This window comes from Astatotilapia calliptera, chromosome 14 (genome assembly GCF_900246225.1).
Source record: "Astatotilapia calliptera chromosome 14, fAstCal1.2, whole genome shotgun sequence".
In the NCBI taxonomy this organism is placed as follows: Eukaryota; Metazoa; Chordata; class Actinopteri; order Cichliformes; family Cichlidae; genus Astatotilapia; species Astatotilapia calliptera.
In genome coordinates this window covers 35,237,886-35,264,811 of record NC_039315.1, presented here as the reverse complement: position 1 = coordinate 35,264,811, position 26,926 = coordinate 35,237,886, and the positions used below count along the sequence as shown (strand labels likewise).

General features: G+C 45.5%; 2 protein-coding genes across 6 annotated transcripts; one reads left to right on the top strand and one right to left on the bottom strand.

Annotated features, from left to right (window-relative positions):
- Positions 1-1,835: 1,835 nt before the first annotated feature.
- On the bottom strand, positions 1,836-14,806 carry arcn1b (archain 1b). Its single transcript, XM_026192029.1, has 10 exons — positions 14,501-14,806; positions 12,496-12,759; positions 10,766-10,945; positions 10,178-10,383; positions 9,923-10,084; positions 9,060-9,225; positions 8,252-8,399; positions 4,320-4,428; positions 4,017-4,221; positions 1,836-3,323 (listed from the first exon to the last, which is right to left on the bottom strand). Exons 1-10 carry the CDS (start codon positions 14,501-14,503, stop codon positions 3,234-3,236), a joined length of 1,533 nt encoding a protein of 510 aa, XP_026047814.1. The 5' UTR covers positions 14,504-14,806; the 3' UTR covers positions 1,836-3,233.
- LOC113036025 (porphobilinogen deaminase) lies at positions 13,806-26,437 on the top strand. Of its 5 annotated transcripts, none has more exons than XM_026192034.1 (15): positions 13,806-14,272; positions 17,141-17,407; positions 19,088-19,141; positions 19,400-19,472; positions 20,559-20,608; positions 20,770-20,825; positions 21,149-21,226; positions 21,828-21,905; positions 21,991-22,066; positions 22,559-22,672; positions 22,746-22,784; positions 22,871-22,990; positions 23,090-23,143; positions 24,456-24,542; positions 24,631-26,437. In XM_026192034.1, the coding sequence occupies exons 2-15, from the start codon at positions 17,384-17,386 to the stop codon at positions 24,802-24,804; spliced, it is 1,077 nt and encodes a 358-aa protein (XP_026047819.1). In that variant the 5' UTR covers positions 13,806-14,272; positions 17,141-17,383; the 3' UTR covers positions 24,805-26,437. The 5 variants fall into 5 exon arrangements, with proteins under 5 accessions (XP_026047819.1, XP_026047818.1, XP_026047817.1 ...); XM_026192033.1 differs by lacking the exon at positions 13,806-14,272 and adding an exon at positions 16,959-17,033; XM_026192032.1 differs by lacking the exons at positions 13,806-14,272; positions 17,141-17,407 and adding exons at positions 17,470-18,002; positions 18,668-18,939.
- Positions 26,438-26,926: the final 489 nt, after the last annotated feature.

Sequence of the window (26,926 nt, the reverse complement as noted above, 5' to 3'; positions counted from 1 at the left end):
TTCCTTGGACCACTGAGGGAAACTGTATCGATGTTTCCAGAGCTTTTAATACATCTCAGTGGAGGAAACATGCTGGCCATCCATGATACGCTCAGCCTGTAAATCTGTTTTCTACACACAAACTGACTTGTGTTGGCTTACATGTACATTTACAAACAAAGGCCTGATCAGGAGAAAAATGAGCAAAGCAGAAAAGAATCAGGTTTGTTTTAAAGAAACCACCTCTCGTGCTAATATAACAGAATCTTACACAGAACCTCGTAGACTCGGCCCAGTGCTGCAGATGATTTGTGCTCACTTACAAATACAACTGCTGCATTCAACTTTTAAACCATTGTTGAAGCACAAACACATTTGCAGGCTGTGTGATGCGTCACTGTACAGGCCATGCTCTGGATCTTTACCATCAATCATTAGTTTTAATAATTATATTGGCCACGGCTCCAACACCACTGTGAAGTTTGCTGATGACACGGTGATGTTGGGCGCCATCTCTAACAACAATGAGGCGGCCTACATGGAGGAAGTGAAGAATCTGGCATCGTGGTGCCAGGATAACCGCCTCCAACTGAACGTTGGCAAGAACAAGGAGCTGGTGGTGGACTTCAGGAGGAGTCAGCACAGAGACCACAAGCCCATTATCATCAGTGGAGCTCCAGTGGAGAGGGTACACAGATGTCCACATCTCCTCAGACCTGACATGGTCTGCCTACATTCAGGTCCAGTCCAAGAAGGCTAGGCAGCGCCTGTATCATCTCCGACAACTGAAGAAGTTCAGGTTCTCTCCAGTGATCCTCAGGACTTTCTATGCAGGTGCTGTGGAGAGCATCCTCACACAGAACATCACATCCTGGTATGGAAACAGCTGTGTCAAGGACAAAAAAGCTCTTCGGAGAGTGACCCGTACAGCAGAACGCTGCTGCAGGGCTGCTCCCCCTCCCTACAGGACATCTGCACGAGGAGATGCTGGACCAGAGCAGCTCAGATACTGAAGGACCCGTCCCATCCCAGCAGTGAACTGTTCCAGCTTCTGCAATCAGGCAGAAGGTTCCACACCATCTGGGCAAAAACAGAGGCTGAAGAGGAGCTTCTATGCTCAGGCCATCCCTCCTAAACCAGAACCCCCCTGCATAAGTGACCGAGACAGGACTCGTTCTTAACACACCCCAGCCTGACGCTTCTCACCTTCACCACAGCACTCGACTCTTTAACACCCACTCGCACAACGTCAAATTTCCAGATTGTTTTATTTTATTCAATGTATATAATGTTGTCTCTCCTTTGCACAGGCGAGGAGCGTGTGAGGACACATGACCTGCTGAAGTTCACACTGAGCATCAGAATGAGGAGATTGACGGCACAGCTGCTGGAGCCAGGCAGCCTGGTCTCAAACTACTCATCTACTGGGATGTTCCCACACAACCAGCTCTACAAGAGAGAAGATCCAGTGAGCAGCAGCGCTCCGGGTGAAAATGTGTTGTTGATGCTGCCTCCAGCTGATAGGAACAGTAACAACCACTCAATAAAAAAGCCACGCAGAAGCTGCTGTGACCCCCACTCATGATCCTGATGAGTGAAGTCCTGTGGGATCAGAGCAGCTGGGGGCTTAGAGGCAAACATTGGTCACCAGGAGAAAAACGCCTCAAATGCCAGCAGACTGAGTGGGTGTGGTTAATCTGATTGTTGATAATAACAGGCGTGCTGGCTATTTCTGTTTCACACAGTAACCAACGCAGTGAGCACTACAACACAAACAGGACAAACACGATTTCTTCTTCACACAACGACCTAATTATGACAGGCCCACTGAAACAAAAACCCAAGTCAGACTTACATTTTCCATAATACATTTTATTCCATTAAAGATTCTTTTTTTCTAATTGTACACTGGAATGTCAAGATTCCCCTTCAGTAATGTAGTTAAAAACGCTGCGTGTCGTCAACTTCCACCTCACGTCTACGAAACCACTGCGACAATTTGGTGAGTACAAATTTGGGGAAAAAAGGAAAAAACCCATGAAAGACAAACTCATTACGGTGAATAATAAAGTAAAGGATGACTGTGAGAACAGAAGAGCTGAGCTGGGATGTGAGCACAGCGAGTGGAGCATCAGGCTGGCAGCCTCTGATCTGTGTGCCAACTTGCACCCACTGCCATCGGAGACGTGAGCGCTCCTGTGGGATGGTAGATTAGGGGCTGGGGTGTTGTTTCTGGGCTTTTCTTCAAAGTCCTGTTTTTGGATATCTGATAGCTGAGAGGTGGACTTAAATGGACCAGAGGTTAACACACAGTCTGTTCTTGACAAAATAAGGAGTGGCTGTAATGGTGTTACCATAAAAAATAAAAAAAACCCATTTTCTCCAGATGCAACAGTCAAATGTATTTGCTGTTTGGTAACAGCGCAGCCGAGAGTCCCTCACAAATCCTGCTCTTTACTGTCAACCTCCAGATTAGTGGCAAACAATCAAAAACATACAGCAAACAGTAAAAAATGTATCCACGTTGAACATAAAAGGAGAACTTTGCTGATGATGACCTCACACAGTACAGGCGACATACTGAGTACAGCCATGTTTTCCTTTTTAAGCACGTGTACAGAAATCTGGGGAGAAACAAAATTCAAAGCACGAGAGAGAAACAAAAGAAGCTGAATGAAGAACGACACCAAGACATCAGATCACAACAGTTTAGTGATTAAACAAAGTCAGGCTTATAACGACTGAGACAGCTACTATTCTGCAGTTTAGAAAACGTGAAAAGAAAGAGCGAGAATCCCGGCGAGCAAGCGTTGTGGAGGATGCATGAACACCAGGGTGGGCAGTTAAACAACCAGCGCTCAGTGTAGTGGCCCGGTCTACCGCCAGGGTTTACCTGACCGCTAGGCTCTCCTGCACCCCTGCAGTCATCCTCTACTTTGTCCCATTTACAGTTCTGCTTGGCGGACACAAGTTTGCTGTGTGTGTGTGTGTTTGTGTGTGTGTGTGTTTGCCGGTTCAATTAACTCTATATATAGATGATCCTCTCATACAAACATATAAATACACCACCGCTGCGACGCTCCACCACAGGAAGAGGCCTCGCCCCAGGGCTGACTGAGTCCTGTCGATGTTCACAGTCTCATAGTGTATGCAGGGTGGGCAGGCGAGAGATCTTCAATCTTTCTGTGAAGCATAGATTTAGACTTTTTTTTGTTGGTGATTTTGTTTTTTCAATTTTTTTTCTTTGAACAGGTTTACAGGATTTCATATTTGTCGACGACAAAGGAGGTTTCTGAAGAGAATCTAATGGAGCTGTCGTCGTCTACGTGAGTCACTTTGGTAACCTGTGGACAGAGAAACACGAGTCTGTTAGCAGCAGCTACTCCGTCTATCACAGGGACGAACACACAGCACTGTCATCTGGATTTTAAGCTCACGCCACACTCTGTGGCCTCTTAAACATCCATTCAGCTTTTTGATCCACTGAAAACTTGGATTGTTTTGTTTCTTTAGTTACAAGCAAACAAAAACCACAGAGTGACTTTTTGGGGCAGGCTAATGTTAGCCAACAGCTAACATTAGCCTGCCTTACTATGTAACAAAACAGTCTTAAGTGGACAACATGTGTTTTGTCCCAAATCCCAGGGCCACTCAGTCCCAGTTATTAATGATCTCTTCCCATCTTCCTCCCCTCACCCCCAACCACTCGCGGAAGATGGCCGCTGCTCCCTGAGCCTGGGTCTGCTGGAGGTTTCTTCCCTTCCAACTGTCACCAAGCGTTTGCTCACAGCACAGTGATTGTTGGGGTATTCTCCCTGTTATTGTAGGCTCTTTACTTTAAAAGCACCCTGAGGGGACTTGTTCTTTGCTTCTATATAAATAAAACTGAATTATGAAGTTACTGACGTTTGTCACGTATTAAACTAAAGGCCGATTCACTTTAGAGAACCGAAGACCTTCTGTGGAAAATGTGCTCCTCAGTTAAACAGAGCTTCTGTCCCTCACACTGAAGTCAGCCTCCATCATATGCAACCCACCTGGATGTCGCAGTAGTTGCGCTTAGACACAAAGGACAGGCTGACAGGAAAGAAGTCATTGGGCTGCCCAGCGATGCTGAATTCCAGGCTGCCCGTCTTGTTGTTGGCATCAATGACAGGTAGGCACCACTCGAGGATGTTTCGCCTGCTGTCGTGTTTGTACTCTCCATCCAGATCACCGATCACCGGAGCTCCCACTCCAGACCTGAGGAGCACCGGGAATGTCGGTCATACACAGGACTGACAGGGATGTGACAGAGTAACAGTTTTCTTCTTATACACATTTTGTGAATAAGTACGTACGGTACAGGGATGCTGATGACCACGTCATTGAGCTCAAGGTTCTCCTCCTGCAGCTCATATTCAATGTTGACATCACAGCCAGTCCCACTCTCTGACGGCCAGCAGTTTACTGTGAGGAGGAAGAGTCGGTCAGGTTACAGTGAGGAGGAGGAAGAGTCGGTCAGGTTACAGTGAGGAGGAGGAAGAGTCGGTCAGGTTGCAGTGAGGAGGAGGAAGAGTCGGTCAGGTTGCAGTGAGGAGGAGGGAGAGTCGGTCAGGTTGCAGTGAGGAGGAGGAAGAGTCGGTCAGGTTGCAGTGAGGAGGAGGAAGAGTCGGTCAGGTTGCAGTGAGGAGGAGGAAGAGTCGGTCAGGTTGCAGTGAGGAGGAGGAAGAGTCGGTCAGGTTACAGTGAGGAGGAAGAGTCGGTCAGGTTGCAGTGAGGAGGAGGAAGAGTCGGTCAGGTTGCAGTGAGGAGGAGGAAGAGTCGGTCAGGTTGCAGTGAGGAGGAGGAAGAGTCGGTCAGGTTACAGTGAGGAGGAAGAGTCGGTCAGGTTGCAGTGAGGAGGAGGAAGAGTCGGTCAGGTTGCAGTGAGGAGGAGGAAGAGTCGGTCAGGTTGCAGTGAGGAGGAAGAGTCGGTCAGGTTGCAGTGAGGAGGAGGAAGAGTCGGTCAGGTTGCAGTGAGGAGGAGGAAGAGTCGGTCAGGTTACAGTGAGGAGGAAGAGTCGGTCAGGTTACAGTGAGGAGGAGGAAGAGTCGGTCAGGTTGCAGTGAGGAGGAGGAAGAGTCGGTCAGGTTGCAGTGAGGAGGAGGAAGAGTCGGTCAGGTTACAGTGAGGAGGAGGAAGAGTCGGTCAGGTTACAGTGAGGAGGAGGAAGAGTCGGTCAGGTTGCAGTGAGGAGGAGGAAGAGTCGGTCAGGTTGCAGTGAGGAGGAGGAAGAGTCGGTCAGGTTGCAGTGAGGAGGAGGAAGAGTCGGTCAGGTTACAGTGAGGAGGAAGAGTCGGTCAGGTTGCAGTGAGGAGGAGGAAGAGTCGGTCAGGTTGCAGTGAGGAGGAGGAAGAGTCGGTCAGGTTACAGTGAGGAGGAAGAGTCGGTCAGGTTACAGTGAGGAGGAGGAAGAGTCGGTCAGGTTACAGTGAGGAGGAGGAAGAGTCGGTCAGGTTGCAGTGAGGAGGAGGAAGAGTCGGTCAGGTTGCAGTGAGGAGGAAGAGTCGGTCAGGTTACAGTGAGGAGGAGGAAGAGTCGGTCAGGTTGCAGTGAGGAGGAAGAGTCGGTCAGGTTGCAGTGAGGAGGAGGAAGAGTCGGTCAGGTTGCAGTGAGGAGGAGGAAGAGTCGGTCAGGTTGCAGTGAGGAGGAGGAAGAGTCGGTCAGGTTGCAGTGAGGAGGAGGAAGAGTCGGTCAGGTTGCAGTGAGGAGGAGGAAGAGTCGGTCAGGTTGCAGTGAGGAGGAGGAAGAGTCGGTCAGGTTGCAGTGAGGAGGAGGAAGAGTCGGTCAGGTTGCAGTGAGGAGGAGGAAGAGTCGGTCAGGTTGCAGTGAGGAGGAAGAGTCGGTCAGGTTGCAGTGAGGAGGAGGAAGAGTCGGTCAGGTTGCAGTGAGGAGGAAGAGTCGGTCAGGTTGCAGTGAGGAGGAGGAAGAGTCGGTCAGGTTACAGTGAGGAGGAGGAAGAGTCGGTCAGGTTACAGTGAGGAGGAAGAGTCGGTCAGGTTGCAGTGAGGAGGAGGAAGAGTCGGTCAGGTTACAGTGAGGAGGAGGAAGAGTCGGTCAGGTTACAGTGAGGAGGAGGAAGAGTCGGTCAGGTCAGTGAGGAGAGGAAGAGTCGGTCAGGTTACAGTGAGGAGGAGGAAGAGTCGGTCAGGTTGCAGTGAGGAGGAGGAAGAGTCGGTCAGGTTGCAGTGAGGAGGAGGAAGAGTCGGTCAGGTTGCAGTGAGGAGGAGGAAGAGTCGGTCAGGTTGCAGTGAGGAGGAGGAAGAGTCGGTCAGGTTGCAGTGAGGAGGAGGAAGAGTCGGTCAGGTTGCAGTGAGGAGGAGGAAGAGTCGGTCAGGTTACAGTGAGGAGGAGGAAGAGTCGGTCAGGTTGCAGTGAGGAGGAGGAAGAGTCGGTCAGGTTACAGTGAGGAGGAGGAAGAGTCGGTCAGGTTACAGTGAGGAGGAGGAAGAGTCGGTCAGGTTGCAGTGAGGAGGAGGAAGAGTCGGTCAGGTTGCAGTGAGGAGGAGGAAGAGTCGGTCAGGTTGCAGTGAGGAGGAGGAAGAGTCGGTCAGGTTACAGTGAGGAGGAGGAAGAGTCGGTCAGGTTGCAGTGAGGAGGAGGAAGAGTCGGACAGGTTGCAGTGAGGAGGAGGAAGAGTCGGTCAGGTTACAGTGAGGAGGAAGAGTCGGTCAGGTTACAGTGAGGAGGAGGAAGAGTCGGTCAGGTTGCAGTGAGGAGGAGGAAGAGTCGGACAGGTTGCAGCGCAATATTTACTGCAGTATTACAGCCATGCCAGTAATGATCAAGGTTGTTATCGTTAATGAAAACTAACGAAATAACGAAAACTAGAAGTGAAAAAACATTTTCGTTAATGGAAATAAAAACAAAAACAAAAAAGGAAAACTAACTAAAACTGTAATGAGTGTTCACAAAACTAAAATTAACTGAATTTATAGCAAAAATGTGTTTAGTTTCATTGATGTGTGCGTGTCATACAATAGTCAAGGGTGAAAATGAAGTTTAGTTTCCAGATTTTTTTCTTGCTGTGTCTCATTATGCCAGCAGGTGGCAGCACGTTAGTCGAGTCATCTGTGTTGCTGCGTCCACGCGCAGAATCATGTCAGGAAAAGTCGGGAGAAAGCGCCAGAGTCCAATTTGGGATTACTTTGAATATGACTGTGTTTGGATAAAGCAAGTGTCTTGTAGTGGAAAGAGACAAATTATGAGGGACAAAAAGTGAAAAAAAAATCCCACAAACCTTAAAGTGCACTTGAAAAGCTCACACAAGAAGGCTAACCTAGCTTACCTTGAGAAGGGAGCACACTCAACCCTCATCCCCAGAAACAGAAGCTAACACCAGGCAAGGCAGCGTGATGCATCCCGAGACAACAGGACAGAGATATCTACATAACTGTGTGAGTCAATTGCCTTCAAAGAGTTTATCAATTCACTTGAACCAAAATTACGAACACCCGGTGCTGCGAGAGTTAATAGTCTCATTGGGGCCAAGATATACATTTTATAGTTGCCTGGTATCAATGGTTGTTCATCTGCCCTAATTTATTTATTTATTTATTTAAAGAACCCATAGGTGGGAATGTGAGTTGTCTGTCTCTGCGTGTTAGCCCTGCGACAGACAGGCGACCTGTGCAGGGTGCAGGTAGCTGGAATAGCAACATACCCAAGGATGAGCAGAAGAGCATGACTGATATGATGAAACTGGGATTTTGTTACACTTAATTATTGCAAACACGACTAAAACTATAACTGAAACGAATCAAAACTAAACTGAAACTAAGGATTTTCAAAAAATAAAAACTAAACTAGCAAACAAATGGTAAAAACTAATTAAAACTGATATAAAATTGAAAATCTGAAGTCAAAACTAAATAAAAATAAAAACTAATGAAAATTGCAAAACTATTAAAACCCTGGTAATGATAATAAGTGCCAGTGGCAATCTTCAACATTTCCCACACAGCCATCTAACATCAAGGCTCCCATTATCTAATGAAATCATTACGCAGCTACTCAGCTAACTAAATATTCACATTTAGGCAGAAATCACAGCGTGCTAATTTAACTTCTTCACTGAGGATATGCGACGCTTGTATTTGTCATACATCAACCCGAATAGCTCAGACTGGGCACACATGTACGGCTAAACACTGTCTACAGATGCCATCCTGTGCTGTGGGAAACAAACATTACTACCACTGTCAGTGTGCTTTCTTAAAGAGGACAGGAGCTGCAGACATCAGGACGTACTGGTTAGAGGTATGAGGGACTCGTCTGTGGTTTGTAGTCTCCACTTCAGCACACCCACATCATTGTTAAGAGGGAAGGACTTCTCCGGGTTCTTCAGGCCAATCACAGACTCAGCTGTGAACAACTTCTTGTCCACATTAGGATGTGTCTAAGAAACAGAGGGCGAGACGCGTTTCAATAAAGATCTTTTACTGTCAAACATCACAGCAAAACAGCCTGGGTCACTTTAAACAGAACAGACTCAGAGGCTTACGCTCTTCTTACCATTTCATCATTTCTTAACAAAGTGAAGAGCTTAAGTCTCTGGAATTGCTTTGAAGAGGGACATTTGCATTTGCAAGCTGCTGTAAACCAAAAACATGCAGTCATCCAAACCTGAAAGGAATTTCTGTGTTTACCTGTCGACCAGGAAAAACACTGCTGTGTCTGCCTTCATCTCATTTTTAACATTACACTGCTCACTTCTGTGTTTTCTGAATGCGGGCTTATAGCGCCACCTGCTGCTCTGGCATGCTCGTGACAGCGTTTAACATAGTTTGTGTGCTTTCACAGAAATATTTCTTAAAACATAATAATTATCTTTGTTTGCTGGATTGTGTTTGAGCCCCTGTAAATAGGGGACCGTGGATATAGACTCCTCATATAACTGTAGCTTCAACGTTCAGGTACACAGCTGAAATCCAAACGCACTTCAAAATTACGATTATGGTTAAAAACAAATGTAATGTAAATAAAACTGAGTTATGTGTTTAACATAACATACACAGTGGAGCACTGTCTGCTGCACACGTGTGTGTGATAAACCAACCTGCAGTTGCAATCCTTTGCCATCATTGTTATTGATAATCAGGCGGATGCGTCCATATTTGTCGTCTGTGACTCGGAGCGTCACCATACCCAGCACCTCCATGTTCTGTAGGCCGCCATCACGGCCACAGGTCAACGTGATCTTCTCCTCCACACGCAGATGCACACTGCAGGTCAAATCACCCACACACACTTTAAGAAAGCAGCACTGAGATGACACTGTGACTGAATCTTAGCATGAAGTTGAAGTTACACCAGTGAGACACACGCACGCACACATGCGCTGAGAAACAGGAGATTTGTAACCGTCCGTTTTCTTCACCTGTCTGTAAGCAGCCTGTCTGTGAGGCGTGCTGCAGGCGTGTTGGACACTTTGTTACAAATTAAAAAGCCTCACTTATGAAAATGTTACATTGTTACAATGTTAGAATTAAGTTATAATACAATTATAACAATTATAACTTTAGGACCCACTGAGAGACATCTATGAGCCTGTTAACCGCACCCAGCACACACCTGTACCCAGCATGCACCTGTCACACTGTGGGTGTGTTTGTTTCGTGTCACTAACTGGGTGGTGCATTAAAGCAGGAGATTAATTAATGTACATGCAACCAGTTTTACAACTAGGTGAGGGCGCACTGATGCCAAGCTCGACCTGTAATGACATCATCCTTTATCCTTCTGTTATTTGACTTTAACAGGGAAACTTATATATTTAAGGTAAAAGTATTGGATTGCCACAAATGAGAAGAATAAGTAAATAAATGTGTCGTGATTACAGTTCAGATGTCGTTACTGCAACAGCCTGATGAAAACAGCCAGTCCCAGAAGAATACACAGCACTGAATGATGAGGGCATACCTCTCCATGTTGACTGGTGGGGGCAGAACTTTCGAAACATCGGATCCCCTCTTTCCTGTGGTGGGCATGATGGTTTCACCCTCAGACTTGAGCTTGTCAACAAAATTGTCCACCTCTTTCCCTTTAGCCCCCAGTTTCAGAGCCTTACTGGGTCCACTTGGTCTGAACAGAAACAAACACCATGTCCCATCAGCCTAATCAGTCCACTGTTTGTGCAACCACAACAAAATCTTCCCATACAAACTTGAGTTGTACCTGACTGGAGCCGCTGTGATCTTGGGCTTCTCTGGCTCGATGATGGTGTCTGTGATGATGGTCCCTGAGGACACACTGGTCATGCCAGCGCTGCCAAACCCGCCAAAAGCTGGCACCTTCTTCCCGGAGCGCTCAGCGTCCCTCCTGGCCTGCTGCAGTTCCTTGGCCTTCCTCCTCATCTCTGCCTTGGCCTCGCGCTCCTGAGTCTGTAGGATTACAAAAGAAAGTGAGCAGGGATCAGAACAGCACGCTCAGCGCTAATACAGTCACAGCACGACAGCTGACAGTTACTCTGAAGGAGGGAAAATATAGGACTGTGTTAAATTTTAAATACTGACAGTGCAGCTGTGTTGTCAACCATGCGGGTTCATCACACTTTGCTTAGCCTGTACAGTGTGTACGTCTCATATTCTCCTTCATCTCCCTCCTTCTATTAAGCTTTGAAAAATCACTAAACTCCAATTGTTGCATTTTGTTTCTTTTACAAGACAAATAATAATTGTGTAATATAACTTTCCATGTGCTTCTTTCTAATTTGCCTGAATAATTCAACAGGAATCCAACGAGGCAGGCAGAGCCACATCTCACCTCCCTGACGGCGCGGAACACCTTCTCCTCGTGGGAGTCCATCTCTGTGAAGGTGCGGATCTGAGCCAAGTTGACGTTCTCTCTATAGCCCAGTGCAACGATCTCATCGAAGGCGAAGATCAGATCGAAACAGTGCTCCGATATTTCACTCTCCTCCAGCACACGACAGTACTCTGGGATCTGGAACAGACGGGAGGAGCGATTCATTTAAACTAATGGATAAGGATACAATAAGGACACATTAAGCACCACTGTAGCCTAGTTCTTGCTGACAGACTTTACTAACACCATTTATTTATTCCCAGAACCTAATCTTCATTTGCACACCAGCTTCCATACAGATTAACTGGTATCATCTGCCCCACTTCTATCACCATCAACAACATGTGACTGAATACAACAAAGCATCAATTGGATTCACAGCTTTTCCCCACAATGAAAAACTGACATCTGTATGTAGATTTCCTTCTTACCGTGTCCTCACAGTTCGCAGCAGAGGATGCAAAAATGATATATGCCAACAGTGACATGTTTACCGCATGGATACTGGCTGGCCTATCAAACAGACAGCAACAGGGACCCAGGTGTTACAGCTGTTTCTCCTTATTGGAGACAGGGGCCTTTGTGCTGAACAGTAACTGTAGGTAAACAAGGCCCACAGTGGCCTTTTAAACACAGTGATGAATAAGAAAATGTGGCGTAATGCTGTGTGTCCACAGGCAGTGCTTCCTGCCCTGGAAGGAAACGTGGACTCACACTCAGAGCGCTTTTTCCTAACACGTGTTGTTGCTAGGCTACAAAGACATCTTCAGTGTTTTGTCCTCTGCTGTTATTTAGTGTTTAGAGCTTCAGAGGAGCTTTGAGTCTCATGATGCAGTAACACTGATTAGAGCAGCTGCTTGCTGAGGGCAGTTTCAACGTAAGAACTTCAATAATTACTTTTTTTTTTTTTTTCCTGGTTTGTACATGCAGTGTTTTTAAAACTGTATTTTAAACCTTTATATTTTTTGCTGTTGAAGCCTGACTCTTAACATCTACTGTAATACAAACGTATGGTCGTATTGCATTAACAGCCTAACACTGTTGACTTCATCACTTCAGTCAGCATGAAGTTCAGTGGCCGTGTTGCCTAAAGGCTGGCAGCAAAAGCATCGCTCCACCTCACATTTCAGCTTCTCGCACTTTAACATCATTTCAGTCATTAGATTTTTTTCTTTCTTCATTAATTCAAGACAAACGTGCCTTTCATGCCCAACTACAACAAACTGTGGGAAAGCAACAAAGAGAAGTCTGTAATCTTTCTTTGCTTTCTTTTCAGCGGCCACCAGGGGGCGTCTCCAGGTAAACAGCTGGTGAGTTTATGGGCTCGGTGACTAATTTCAGGCCATAATGAATAAAATATTGAGCCCATTATGTAAATATGAGTTATTTTGGGTGTGAGGATTACCCAAGGTATGCTCATCGGCTAATGTTTGTGATTTACATGCTGCTAGCTAGTCATCTTTTTACAGTGAGATCACCCTTAGTTCATCACAGCTGGTTTCAAAGAAGCTACATCCATCATGTACACTTACTGTAACGTTCAGAACGTACAGGTTTATACAGTGACACGTCTCTACATTTATTCTTCTTTGTTACCAGACCGGTCACCTCGTCGACATGTCAGACAACATGTACTTAAATGCTCTTTGCAAACTGACTTCTATCCAAGCCTGCCTGTGTGCGCTTACCACACGGGAAAACAGTCTGAGTGTCTCCAGGTCCTCCAGGATGTTGCTGTTCTTGGTGGTGATGAGGACCATGTAGAGCTTCTCCAGTGGCTGGTACACATAGCGAACGCTGTCTGTTTCCACAAAGGTGTGCTGCTTGCCCGTGTTCATCAGTTTAGGAAACGCAGCTAGGAGACCCTCAATCCGTGTCCGGGTCATTTCCACAAACTGCCGCGATACGATGGCCTTGCCGGCCTTGGTGCACACCGCCGCTGCCAACAGCACCTGAGGGGTACAGAGGAATTTCACTACTTTAGTTTCCCACAGACCTGAACTATTACAACTAAAGATGCAGTAATCGGACCAACATCTATGCTCATAATAACAAAAGGGAGGTCAGCAAATGTCAACATTCAATTTTTTTTTGTTTCATGTAATATTTTCTTCTTTTATTCCAAAGAAACAAGAAAAAACTAAACAACAAAAAAAACAGAACTGTTTACACTACTGCAGATCTTCATCACACTTACTGAGGATTCATTCATCAGCAGGAAATCTACCACATAGGTACACTGTGACTGCAAACTACTTGGAAACCCTACATCAGAATCAGAATCAGAATACTTTGATCCCTGGGGGAAATTATTTTTTGTTACAGTGCTCCATTTTAAACCAACATTAAGACATTAATACATCTTAACCTGATGTGCTCCTGCCTAAAAATGTAACGTCATGTTGACACAGCCAGAAACAACCGTGACTGTTCAATACCACCGATCCCTCCTGTGAATTTCTGCTACTTTTTGCTGTAGTCTTTGATTTGATTTATCAATCATCTACATATAAGGAATAATAATCATAGTAAATAATAACACACATTTCATCAAATTACAGGAGGAAGATTGACAAAACTATCAGAGTGAACATGAGGAAATGTACAAAGAAGAGGAAAAGCTTCACATTGAAGAGTGGAGACTCAGGAGCAAAAAGTCTTATTTGCTTTCGTCATAGGTGACACTGCATATAAAACCCAGGAAACGAGCACAATGTAATTAGCACATAATGCACCAGCACACAAATGCTGATAACATTGGCCACTTGCATAGGTTACATCGTTGGCTCTTCAAATATCCACTGTAGAAGTCTAAGTCAGCCATTATCCAATGCTAGCCTGATGTGGCCTACACTCAGGTAGGACAATATCAGCTGATTCTGATATTTAGCGATACAGTGAAGTCAGAAAAACCAGACGAGAGTACTTGTCATTTGATATATTGGTGCTCTCCTGATTACACACGGCTGTAGTTGTTTGAGGACATTACTAAATGCACATGAACTAACCGCTGTTTGCCTTTCTCTTAGGTGAGCGTGTCTTACTGGTGCAGATGTTAGCACAATGGAAAATGATCTTATAAAAGAATCAGGGGTCGTTTAATATAATGAGTATAACAATGGTTGACATAAACGGACGCTTTACGTGGCTGTGCTAAATGACTGGAGGAACTGCATTGATTACACGTTGACAATAGAAATGGAAGAGCCGATCGCACCGATGTGAACTCGATAAAGACGCGCAGCAACTGGTTATCGAAGTCATCGACACTAGCTAACTATAATAACACAGTTGTACGTATAGTTGGGGTATGTCGCAGAGCCGGGGTCGGTTTAACCTGGCTTATTACAATCTGACAGCAGGCAGTGGTTGCACGGATCCGGCTACTGACAGGAGACAACTAGCGCTAGCCCGCAAAGCTAGTTCACGTCAGCACGGACTGCACAGCTAAAGCGCTTCACTCAGGTGAAATTCAACTTTGACGACTCATTTACTCGATTTTAGCACCTGAACATGTCGCTATCACTGTGGCTCCGATAAAAAAAGCACCGTTTATTAATTGTCTTCTTTCGTTCATGAGGGGGGGAGAAGCTAGTTTGCTCATACCTAGCTTTAGCTACTAGCCAATGTTATGATAGCTGCTAGGCCCGATAAAAGGCAGGGAAATAATGGTCACTTTCGACTGTCACTCACCATTGTGGTCTCTCTCTACGGCACGACGGTCGTCAGTCTCTCGCGTTTCTTGCTTTGGTGATTCCTCGTCCCTCTGGAATAGCAAGGTGCGAATATACAGCTGACTTCTAGTTGTGTGATTGTTAGCTAGTTAGCGTCAATATGGCAGCAGCGCAGAGCCACGTCTCCACCGGAAGAGCCGCTGGATCAGCCCACCGTGGAAACCAATGACGTGGGCCCCCAAATGTTGGCCTTGTTGCAAAAAGAAGTTACTCAGATTACTTCCACCAGCGTTTCTTCTTCTTCAGACTTCTGACTACTGACCACAAATTACCTCCACGCGATTACTTTTAACGTTTATCAGCGTATCAGTAACCTGGCAAACACATAAATATTATTCAGAGAGGTTGTCAGAGTAGTTCTGAGTGATAGCGTTTCACGTCTGATGGGGCTGGTCTCCGGGATGAAAATGTCTTCACCCACAAAGCACACAGGGGGTCGTATAAAAAAGAATGATATGCTACAGTCCTCAGTGCAGGCAGCGCTCTCCACCACCATCGTCAAAACACCAAATTCATCCCATCTGTGTCTCCGTGATGTGAACACGTCACAGTCTAATGCAACATATGATACAATTAGTCTTTTCTCTTTGTTGTCCTCCTTACGTTCTTTATGTTACATTTTAACCCTTAATTGTAAACATAAATATTCTCGTTGGGCATTTGTCACCGGACGGGGGGCAACGAACTAACGATGGCTGTGAAGCGTGTGAGGAATGTGACTAACATGTTTAACAAAGTCAGATATATTATGGAATTGAATGTTGTCTTTTAAGTTTAAGTTACAAAAATGTTGAATTCCGTTTATTATTATTATTATTATTGTTATTAATAATAATAATAATATTAATAATAATATTATTATTATTTAATAATAATATTATTATTATTATCAAAGAAAGAAAAGTAAACATACTCCAACAATCCATCCTTCTGCTTTTCCAGTTCCACGACTAAGCTGGAGCTTATTCCAGTTCTGATGGGTGAGGGTACCCTGTCACAGGGCTAACACACAGACAAACAACATTCACACGTACAATCAATTTCCAACTTCCTGTTAGCAGGTGTGACTGTGCATGGACAATAAAGAGTTATCTGATTAAACTAACCTGTGCATGTCTTTGGACTGTGGGATTAATGCCCAGACAGAAGATTAATTACTGGAGATAATTAATAAATTATTAAACATATAGAAGAAAAAAATTGCCTTTCATTAGCATGTTTTATTAGGTTAATATTAACATAATAATATTCACTTATATTTGATATTAATTAGTATGTTAATATTTTGATCACGTAGTGATACAGACTTCTTTATTTGCATGGGGGATGAGTGTAGCAGGAAATATTTTAGTTTATGGAAAATAATGGGTTTGATAGCTTATAGATGAGGTAGAACATTTTAAGCAGACAGTTTGAGCATCCATCCATCCATCCATCCATCCATCCATTCGCTTCCGATGAACCTTTTCAGGGTCGCTGGAGCCTATCCCAGCTGTCATAGGGCGAGAGGCGGGGTACACCCTGGACAGGTCGCCAGTCTGTCGCAGGGCCAACACACAGGGACAGACAACCATTCACACTCTCATTCACTCCCACATTCACAGCTAGTGGCAATTTGGATTATCCAATTAACCTATCCCCACAAGCTGCATGTCTTTGGACGGTGGGAGGAAGCCGGAGTACCCGGAGGGAACCCACGCAAACACGGGGAGAACATGCACACTCGACACAGAAAGACCCCGGCCTGATGGTGGAATTGAACTCAGGCAATAGTGCTAACCCCTGTGCCACCGTGCTGCAGTTTGAGCAGACAGTATTTTTCATTTAATGTAAATGCACACGTAAGCAAGATGCTGGTGGCAGGAACACTTTAAGATATTCAGAATGTTCTTAGGGACATAAATCCAACATTCATATGGGAATACTGTTTACATGTTTGTCATACGCAATGCCTGTGGCTCGGGCGGTAGAGCAGGTCCTCTACCAGTCAGAAGGTTGGTAGTTTGATCCTTGCCTGCTCTTTTCTCCAGTCTGCATACCTGAGTATCTTTGGACGTGATACTGCTGTCTGATTGCGTCACTGGAGTGTGAACACATCGATGCGTCTTTCACCCAGGGGGAGGGGAAATGGTTCTCATTTTAGACCCCTAGCATGAAAAACTACACACGTCACAGTGTTGCAGTAACTTATTTTGGTCACTAGGTGTCGCCATTTAAAAAAAGGAAGAGGAACGCGCGATCCTGTATTTATCTCACTGCGGAGGATGTTGGTTTTTCAATCAACAGATATTTCACTGTTCCATTAAATTATACAGTAACAACGTAAGAATATGCGTGTAATATATTTACTCCCAGTCAGTGAATTCACTGACGCACTGGATACGCCCACAGGTGTGTATGGTAGTTGGCATAAAAGTCCAAAGTTGACAGACAGGTTTTTATGGCCACGTCGTCAGATCACAAAAACATGACACAAGACGTCAGCTTTTAAAGTAATCATTTTAATACTACCGGCGGATATTTAGCAGCCGGAAGTCAATTATTGCGCTTTCCCTTCTTAAACAATAACAATTTTGTTTCTTTTAAACTTCCAACATAGTCACACTTGAAGTCGTGGATGTGAGCACCCACGCCCGCAGAAGCAGAAAGGTCAGGCGGGACCAGGAAATGACCTCTAGCCGGTCCGATGACATCATAGCCACCACGCTCACTCATACGCGGAGCTGTTTGAGACGAGTGCTCGGAGCTCATCCAGGAGTTTGGGTGTCTCTAATAGTCTCTGTGTCCAGAAAAACACGCTGCTGATTCGCGCAACACCGGCGGACTCAACCGAATCACCGACATGTCGGAAGAAGCTAGTTCTCAGGTAGGTTTTCTTCACTGTTCTGTCAGACTTGCTGCTCATTCAGCGTTCACGCGTTGTGTGTAAACTTCGTCATCACGTAGGGCTCGTTGATTGGCTGACGTTTGTGCTTGTCTGCGGATTCTGCTCTCCATTGGACAGGGGGCGGTGTCAAACGTGACAGACAGTAGCTGTAAAAAGCTAAACGTTTTAGTTTGATTTGGGAAGGTTAAGATCAGCGTTGGTTAGAAGCAGGCCGCCAAACAGAGTGCTGGCACCGAAACACTGAACGCTAACCTTACAGGCTGCCTGCTTGTTCATTTGCTAGCCTTAGAGTTCCGCGTGTTAGCTATAGACACCGAAAAACCCCACCGCCACTGTTTTCCCCTCTCAGACTGAAGTCACTCAGAGACACTGATACTGAGTTCACTTAAGCTTTTATATTCCTCCCTCGTGAAATGGGCAGCACTGATTTTGCTCCTGCCTCAGAGTTACGTTGATAAACTTGGAGGTGAACGCATTTAAAAGTTCAGCATTTTATTAAAATGACACTTGGCTGTTATGTCACTGGTGCCGAATGGATGTTCGCCACCTGCTAACATCGGCTACACTATAACAGGTATGTTTCTAAAGGCGCTGAGTAAATACATGACAAATTGATCGATTTTTGGACGCAGTTTTCGGACAGACGGCTGGAAATTCAGTCTTTGTTTTACCCTTCGTAATACCCAGGGTTATGTCTGAGACGTGCACGGGTCAGGTGAAAAATAAATGAGTAAAAAGAAAGAAAATGTTACAAATAATTCAGATTTAATAGTAAGAATAATAATTTAACGATGTAATCTGCATGTAGCGCGCACAGAAATGAGTGAATTATCAGTTATTTTCATTAATAATTAAAACGTGTATAATAAGTCATCTAGTCAAAAACAAACAGTCAAATCAAACATCTTGTGTGCTGTTGAAGATTATCATTTATTTTTATTAAACAACATTTTTAGTTTTAAACTACATCATATTAGCAAATACGGAAATACTCCCGTAAGTATTACTTTGTTTTACTCGGCCACTGCTATTAAAGTCTGACCAGGATCACAAGGAAATAAAGACTTCCAGTGACACGCTTAAGATCAGTCTTTACTCTGAGCAGTGTTTGCATCTTTGCATTTATTTCAGCCTTGTGTGTCCCTGATTAAAAACAGCCAGCAGTGTTATCTGGATATTTCTGTTTGAAGAGGAACGTTTCCACTCACACTCTTCCCTGTGACCACACCCTGTAACCAGGACCCTCCTAAACTGCCTTTTGTAACGGACTCATTGAAAAGACACACTTATCTGTGGGAACCAGAGATATTAGAGGTGGAGGTCCTTAGTGGGGGAGGAGTCAGCTGGGTCCAGTAAGAAAGGACACTGTTTAGTAGCAAGAGGCTATATGACCTCAGCAAAGCTCCTTACCAGGACGCAGCAGTCAGTCCCAGACACACAGCACACAATAGCCTCTACAGTGCAGAAGCTCAGTGTGGATCATGGAGGAAGGACCTTACAAGTACATCAGGGTGAGGCCAGCAGAGAGGGATCATTCATTCGTATTTTAAGTCAGAAAGTGTAACAGTGTTGTGCTGATTGAACATATGAGGAATACATCTCGGAAGCGAGCGAGTGTTTGTAAAATCTTGTGGCTGATCTGGTTTTATGTTCCGGCAGGATGGAAACGGCAAAGTTAGCCGAGTCATTCGAGTGGGAACCCGCAAGAGCCAGGTGAGTATTACATTATTATCCAATCAGGAGCTTCAAATTCAGGCAGGTTTGACTCTAATGTAAAGCTGAACTTACAGATCCCGAGTGTCGGTTGTGAATTATCTGATTTGAAAGCCGCCTGGACCTCCTTTCCACAGAGATAAAACAATCCTGCCTGACGAGTGTGTTTTTATGATAACTGTCTGTCATCTGCTCTGTTCTGCTGATTTAATACGTGTGAAAGGACAGTGAATGCAATGAGTTGATCTTCTGTTGCAGCTGGCTCGCATTCAGACGGACAGCGTGGCCGAGACGTTGAAAGAGCTGTACCCTGACATCCACTTAGAAATCGGTAAGAAGGCAGCCCCTCTGTCTGTGCAGCGTTTCTGCTCTGTCTCCATGTTTCTGTTCAGAGTGAATGGATTACACACATGTTCTTACAGCTTAAGTCTTAAAATTGAGTCTGAATCTGTCCACGCTGTCACTCCATCCTCACCGCACTGAACACACTGAAGTTTGTGTCTTTGTTCAAAGCAGCTGGTGACCTCGTGTGTTTCCAGAAAACGTCACTGAACCTGAACGCGAGCAGCAGTCCAGTTAGACTGTTCCTGCGCTTTTAGCCACAGATGGAAACTAAAAACCAGGAATTATTGAAAAAAGGAAATCCATCATATTACATAGAACAAGCAGTGATTTTGAATATATCGTCCTATTAAAAGGCAGCGTGCACTGATAGCGATTTTGATTGGCCCAGAATATTACCATGTTTAAAATGCCAGTTTTATTCTTCTTTTTTAAGTCTGATTAAAATAAAGAGGAATGGTAACTTTTTAGAAAACAGTAACTAAAACGTTAAAAAGTATTTCAGTGTTTGCAGACAGTCAGCCCACTTTCATGTTCAGTACTTTCTCCTGGGTTTTTCCTTTTTCTGGAGACTGAACCAACACAAAACGGATGCAGCAGTCTTTATATGGATCTGCACATTTAATCGATACCACCACCTGGAAGTCTGCTACCAAATTCAGCAACTCTACTTTTTCTGTTGTCGTCCACCCTCCCACTGCAAGAAGTCAGCATTAAAGCTGTTCAGCAGGAACAAAATGGCTTTACATGATGTCCAAATATTGCATAAATGCCTGCTGCTTAGTGCTCACAGGGATCCCTCTCAGGAGGGAGAGCCAGTTTTTCTCAGGTTTTGATGCTCAGAAAAAAGTTCTCAAATTTGAGGATTTGAAACTTGTTCCTAGAAGCTAAATTACCAACAGCACCATTGTGTAGACAAACAGGATTAATGGCAACATTTTGTGTCTTTACATTTGTTACTAGTTTCCAGTCCGTTGCCTGAGACGGTGCGTTCACTGCCCTATCTTATAGGGCGGGAAAAGTGCAGCATGCATTACTGTCGACTCGTCTCATGATCTAATCTTTTGTGTTCCAGTTGCCATGTCAACAACAGGAGACAAAATCCTCGATACTGCTTTGTCAAAGGTAAGGCTTCCAGGAAGTGTAACGGACATGACTGCTGCCACCTACACAGTCTTGTCAGCGCTGACATGAGCTCACTGCTTCATGAGCAACAGTGCAGACCAAACGCTGCATGGAGGTTCTTGATAAATGTGAAGCAGTTAATGGGAATCTGTCTCCTGCAGATTGGTGAGAAGAGCTTGTTCACCAAAGAGCTGGAGAATGCACTGGAGAGGAATGAGTAAGTGTGACCTCTGACACTGCTTCACACTTCCTTCCTATTTTCTCTTCTTCAGAAGCGCTCAGCTCGAATAGTTACTCAGCAGCCTGTAAAATGTGCACATTTTAATGGTTAAAAGAAGAAGCAGCCTAATACCAGTATAGGAACCTGCTAGTTTCAAGAGTTTTGCAACAGAAAATACAGAAAAGCTGTGTGGTGTTAGTCCACAGGAGCATGTGAAGTGCATGCAGAGCCTCAGATGTAGCAGGTGGGCTCTGGTTGCTGCGTAAATGGCTGCATTGTGGAGCTCATACATGCGAGTGCATATCCTGTGTGTGCTTCAGGGTCGACCTGGTTGTTCACTCCCTCAAAGACCTTCCCACCACTCTGCCTCCGGGGTTCACCATCGGAGCTGTGCTGAAGTGAGTCACTCACACACTTCTGACTCTTACAGTTACTTTGGATGCATTTACTCTTTTCAGGACAATTTCAGTGCACCCGGCACCTCGAGGTCTTCACACGGGTAATCGAATACGTTCTGCTCTTAGATAACCTTTTATGACTCCGGGGCTCCACTTCATGCTTTTGATTCACAGGATGAAGGGTATAGTACAAGGGGCCCAGTCCCAGTCTTCGAGAACTACTGTCCTGCAGCTTTTAGATGCGTCCCTACTCCAGCACAGCCGAATCAAATGGTTTGATTACCTCTTCAGCATGCCATCAAGTGTGGCAAAGGCCTGATAACAAGCCATTCATTTGATTGAGGTGTGTCAGAACAAAGATGCATCTCAAAGCTGCAGGACGGTAACTCTCGGGGACTGGGCACCCCTGGTGTAGTGTGTGCAGTTACACTGTGCCAGTTTAAAATCGATGAAAAACAAGTTATTTCGAGGATTAGGTGTACCAAAGGTGCCACGCAGTGTGCGGAGCACCAGCTCGTCCTTTGTTGGGACAATAAGTCAAATAATGCTTGGGGTCATAGATCGTTGCAGCATTTGTGGTTGTGATCTGTGCGTCTTACAGGAGAGAAAACCCCCACGATGCAGTGGTCCTCCATCCGAGCCATGCAGGGAAGACTCTGGACACGCTGCCAGAGAACAGGTGCAGTCAGAGGGACCTGATCGATGCATTCTTATATCTGCTTACACTTTCCTCACGGCTAACACACTGGACTTCGTTTGTGCAGTGTGATTGGCACCAGCTCGCTGCGCCGAGCTGCTCAGCTGAAGAAGAGGTTCCCCCACCTGGACTTCAAAGACATCGTATCCTTCCTGAGAGCAGTCGCGCTGTTCCTGTGTTTATCAGCTGTTTGCACAGAGGAAACCAGCTCCCCATACACACAACCTTCTGCTGTCTCAACACCATAATGGCTAATTAGAAGGACAATAATTACCTGGATGTTACTACACCACAAGCAGCCATAATCTTCTGGGTAAATGATCATTTTCTCACGTGTGGTTACTGTGTAGTGTTAGCGAATACTATTTTTATTACAGACGCTGGAGTGCAGGTCACAAACACTCACAAACTGGTTTTGACTAGTGTGTGAACAGAGTCGGGCTAAACAAGTACACACAAAGAGGCCAAGCTAGAGGCTAACATCAGCTGATGTTTAGGAAATATATCCAGCTGCTAACAGTCCCAAACTGTGATCACACTGCGCTTGTGTTGATGATGATGACGGCCATTATCCAGTGGGTTTTGAGTGGGCAGTTTCTGGGTTTGGTGGGCTTTTCCTGAGCTGCAGTGTTCAGCGTGGGAACCTGAATACACGGCTGAAGAAGCTGGATGAGAAAAATGACTTTGCCGCCATTATCCTGGCAGCTGCCGGCCTCAGGAGGATGGGCTGGGAAAGCCGCATCAGCCAGGTACACTGTGTGGTTATATGCAGCATGTGGGTGGCACTTCTAGTCTTACAGTGTGATTCTTTCCCCCTGGTAGATCCTGGAGCCCGAAGACTGTATGTATGCTGTGGGACAGGTAGGAACTGCCGAGTGGAAAGGTCAGGAATCCACAGGGCGGGTGGTTGTTCATGGCTCCCAATAAGGTGCATGTGTGTTTTTAAGGGGGCCCTGGCAGTGGAGGTTCGGGCCAGAGATGCAGACATCCTAGAGATGGTGTCCATCCTTCATGACCCTGACACTGTGCTGCGCTGCATAGCTGAAAGAGCCTTCCTCAGACGCCTGGTACACACACACACACACACACACACACACACACACACACACACACACTTGTGTGAATCTGTGATGACTCTATCATTTATTTGTGTGTTATTTTTGCAGGAGGGTGGCTGTAGTGTCCCAGTGGCTGTGCACACCCAAGTAAAGGACTCCCAGGTAAGAGTGTTAGTGACTGTGGCTCAGCACTGTTATACATCGTGCTCTTGTTAGCTACAGATCCAGCCCTGTACACACTTTATCTGCCACTCGTAGCAGCTGTGGGAGTATTTCCTGCCACTCTGCTGTGTCTCAACAGACTATTGGCACCAAGTGGCAAATACTCATATTTTATACTAATGGCCAGAAGTATCACAACAGTATCAATAATAAATGGTAAATGGCCTGTATTTATATAGCGCTTTACTCGTCCCTAAGGCCCCCAAAGCACTTTACACAACCTGTCATCCACACATTCACACACACATTCACACACTGGTGATGGCAGCTACATTGTAGCCACAGCCACCCTGGGGCGCACTGACAGAGGCGAGGCTGCCGGACACTGGCGCCACCGGGCCCTCTGACCACCACCAGTAGGCAACGGGTGAAGTGTCTTGCCCAAGGACACAACGACCAAGTCTGTCGGAGTCGGGGCTCGAACCGGCAACCTTCCGATTACAAGGCGAACTCCCAACTCTTGAGCCACGATCGCCCCTAATACACAAGTGATGATATCAAACAGCTGCTATGGTTCCTGCTCAGTTTAACTCATCAAAGAAAACTGCTCTGTTGTATCTGCTGTGGCGTCACAGTTTTAGGTTTTAGGACAATAACCATATCCAACTTCTTAATAGCAATGAACTGGTCTGCATTGGTGCATCATATCTTTATTCTCTTCCCCCTCCTGCCCCCCCCCCCCCCTTTCTTAAATAGATAACTATCATATCTGATATCATATCTCACAGTACAATAATATTGAATGGGTTGCATTGTTGTATTTTGTCATGTTTCTCAGGTCTTTGTCTGAATTTCTACGAACATTATTGCTAAGGATTGTCTTATTGCATTGGAGTCACACTGGGTTAAATATGTACACTTGGGTTTTAAGGGGTATTTATTATTTTCTTCTTTTTTTGGGTTGTATGGAAGCCCCAAACGCAATTTCATTGTTCTTGACAATGACAATAAATAAATAAATACTGTTGATGCAGTGACGTGCTTCAGGTCACAGCTGATGGGCGCTGCATGCTGGGCCTCAGCAGGCTTCTGCAAGACGACTGAACTATAAATGCAGGGATATGATAATCAGAAGTTTAACTGTGACTGATCACTATCCTTAAATCATTAGCAGTCGCATGAATATGGAGACAAACCAAGTCCTGTACTGGTACCTATTTGATTCTGCAGCAGCGGCCCGCTCTCATCTGATTTTAAAAGCTTGTTGTTTGAACGTGTGAGTAACCCGGAGAAATCCTGTATGCTTTTGCAGCTGTACCTGACGGGGGCGGTATACAGTCTGGATGGCTCAAACAGCCTGAAGGAAACCATGCAGGTCAGCATCGCTGTGGGGACCCAGGTAAGAGCTGCGTGCATTGTGTTTCTGCCACGTTACCTTCGTTGCACATAGGAACCTGTTTTCATAATAACGTGCGTTTCTGCCACAGAGCTCAGAAAAGGTGGACGAGCAGGTCCAGCGAGTGGGAGTCACGGCCAACAAGATCCCAGGTAGCGTCCAGGACGAGGCCGAGAAGCTCGGCGTCGACCTGGCCGACTTACTGCTCAGCAAAGGAGCCAAGGAGATCCTGACGGTGGCCCGGCAACTCAACGACGTCAGATAGGTCTTCCTGGCTGACAGCGGGGCTCCAGAGCATGCAGGCAGTCGCAACCTGAGCTCCATCTAATGTTGGTCTGCTGACTGTTTGCTGCATGAGGTCAGGACCTGTGGTCAGGGTTGTAGAAAGCTGCTAAACTGGCTGCTATTATCCGCTCACTGAGAGTCCCCGCTGTCTCGGTTCCTGTGCGTTCTCACGCAGAGAACCTCATGGAACCTGAGCCACGTTTGGTAAGAAACACGCAGTGGCCTTCAGACGTTGTTGTCAACACTTAACAGCACCAGTGCTGGCTGATATCAGTCTGTCAGCACTGCCTTCGTCTAATCATTTGTTCCCAAAGCTCAGACCGTTTCATCCACATCTGCTGTCGTAACTCACACAGCATCTTCTCGTTTCGACGGTGCCAAAGACGAGCGCTGTTCATTAAGGCGGACTGTCTGCAAAATTTCAGTTCACGCTTATGTTCACTTTGGCACACCCATTTGTTGCCATCACGAAAGAAGAGGTGACATCCAGCTGTGGAGGGCTGCTTGCTTCCTCATTAGCAGAGAGAGCATATTTGAGCCACACACTGGGCTTCAGGAGTGCGTTCTTTAACACTGGTAGTAATGCACATGTGGCGTGTGTGTGGGGTTTAATATGACTGCAGCTCCAGCGCCTGCACGTTTTCACTGTCCTGCTCTGATTCTTAAAGCATGCACTGTGGTCTTTTGTAGTGCTTTGCTGGCCACAGGGATGCACTGATATCCATACTGTACTCACTGATGTGTGTCAGATTGACATTTCTGTTTTCTCACATTAGTCGACGTTCAGTGATGGTGTGATGCGGAGCTGTAAGTTCAAGGAGAATAACAAAACGACACAAAGGAAGCTTCCTGTATGAGCTCTCAGACAGGCCAGTGCATCCCTGCTGGAAGCCGATGATGGGGATGAACTGTGAGCTTCATTCCTGTGAGCGATGCTTGAAGACTCCCCAAAGCTGGACACGCATCATCAACAAGAAAACACACGTGATTAGAAAAGTTCCCAGTTTTTGTCATGATGAAGACTCATGCTGTGGTGACGGCCTTCGTCCTGTTACGTTGTTCTGACTTTCTGGATTTAGATCATTATGTAATATTGACAGTAGATTGATTATTAGAGCACCTCTGTTATATTTATGGAGTCTGTATGTCACGATCACTTTAAGTATCTGAAAGCTGATGAGTTGGTTTGAAGGTTTTACTGATCAGGACTCATCAGCTCACAGACGTCAGGTTAGCGGCACATAGAAGGTTTACGCTGCAACATGCTGTACCCCCCCCCCATATATCACAATGTGTTAATGATTTTTACTGTGATTGTCTAAGTATTATCTCATTTTGCCTACAAACTGCACACCTGCCTTACATGCAGCAGTCTTCACTCTGCATCATATATCCAGTGTTCATGGAATTCAATGTTCTTTTTCTAGGTTTTTGTTGCATATCTGATTTAAACCTCCTGAGACAATGAGAGGTCATGTTAGCCATATTTGTTTTCAGCTTTAATTTCTTTATAACATAGAAGACTGTTGTACTCAGTAATTTTCCCACAGCGCCGACTGTTCAAAACAAAAGGTCGTCATCAAGAAGCAATAAAGTTACTGTGCTGTGAAAAAGTATTTGCTCCTTCTTATTTTTTTATCATGCACATTTCAGATCATCAGATACATTTTAATATTAGACAATGATAACTCGAGTAAATGCAAAATGCAGTTTTTAAATGTTACTCTATTAATGGGGAAAAGTAACGAGTTCAGTGTTATCAGCCACGACCAGGTCTTATTAATGTCTCACGTGAAAGGTGACGATCTCACAGAGCGACGTGCTGTGGCCCGATCTAAAGAAACAGCCAAGGAACACGATGACGGACATCTATCAGCCTGACAGGATTTACAGGCCCACAGTCAGAGCCAGGATCCACACGTGGAGAAAACCTGGAAACTATCAAAAGTAAGCGGCTCACCAAAATTACATTAAGAGTGCGTCAATGAATTATCAAGCAGGTCACAACAGACCCATAACTCCGACGATCTCTCCACTGCATATGTGACGGGGTGGACGGATAGTCCAACATAAAGGCTCGTCTCCCAAAAAAACCACCTTGA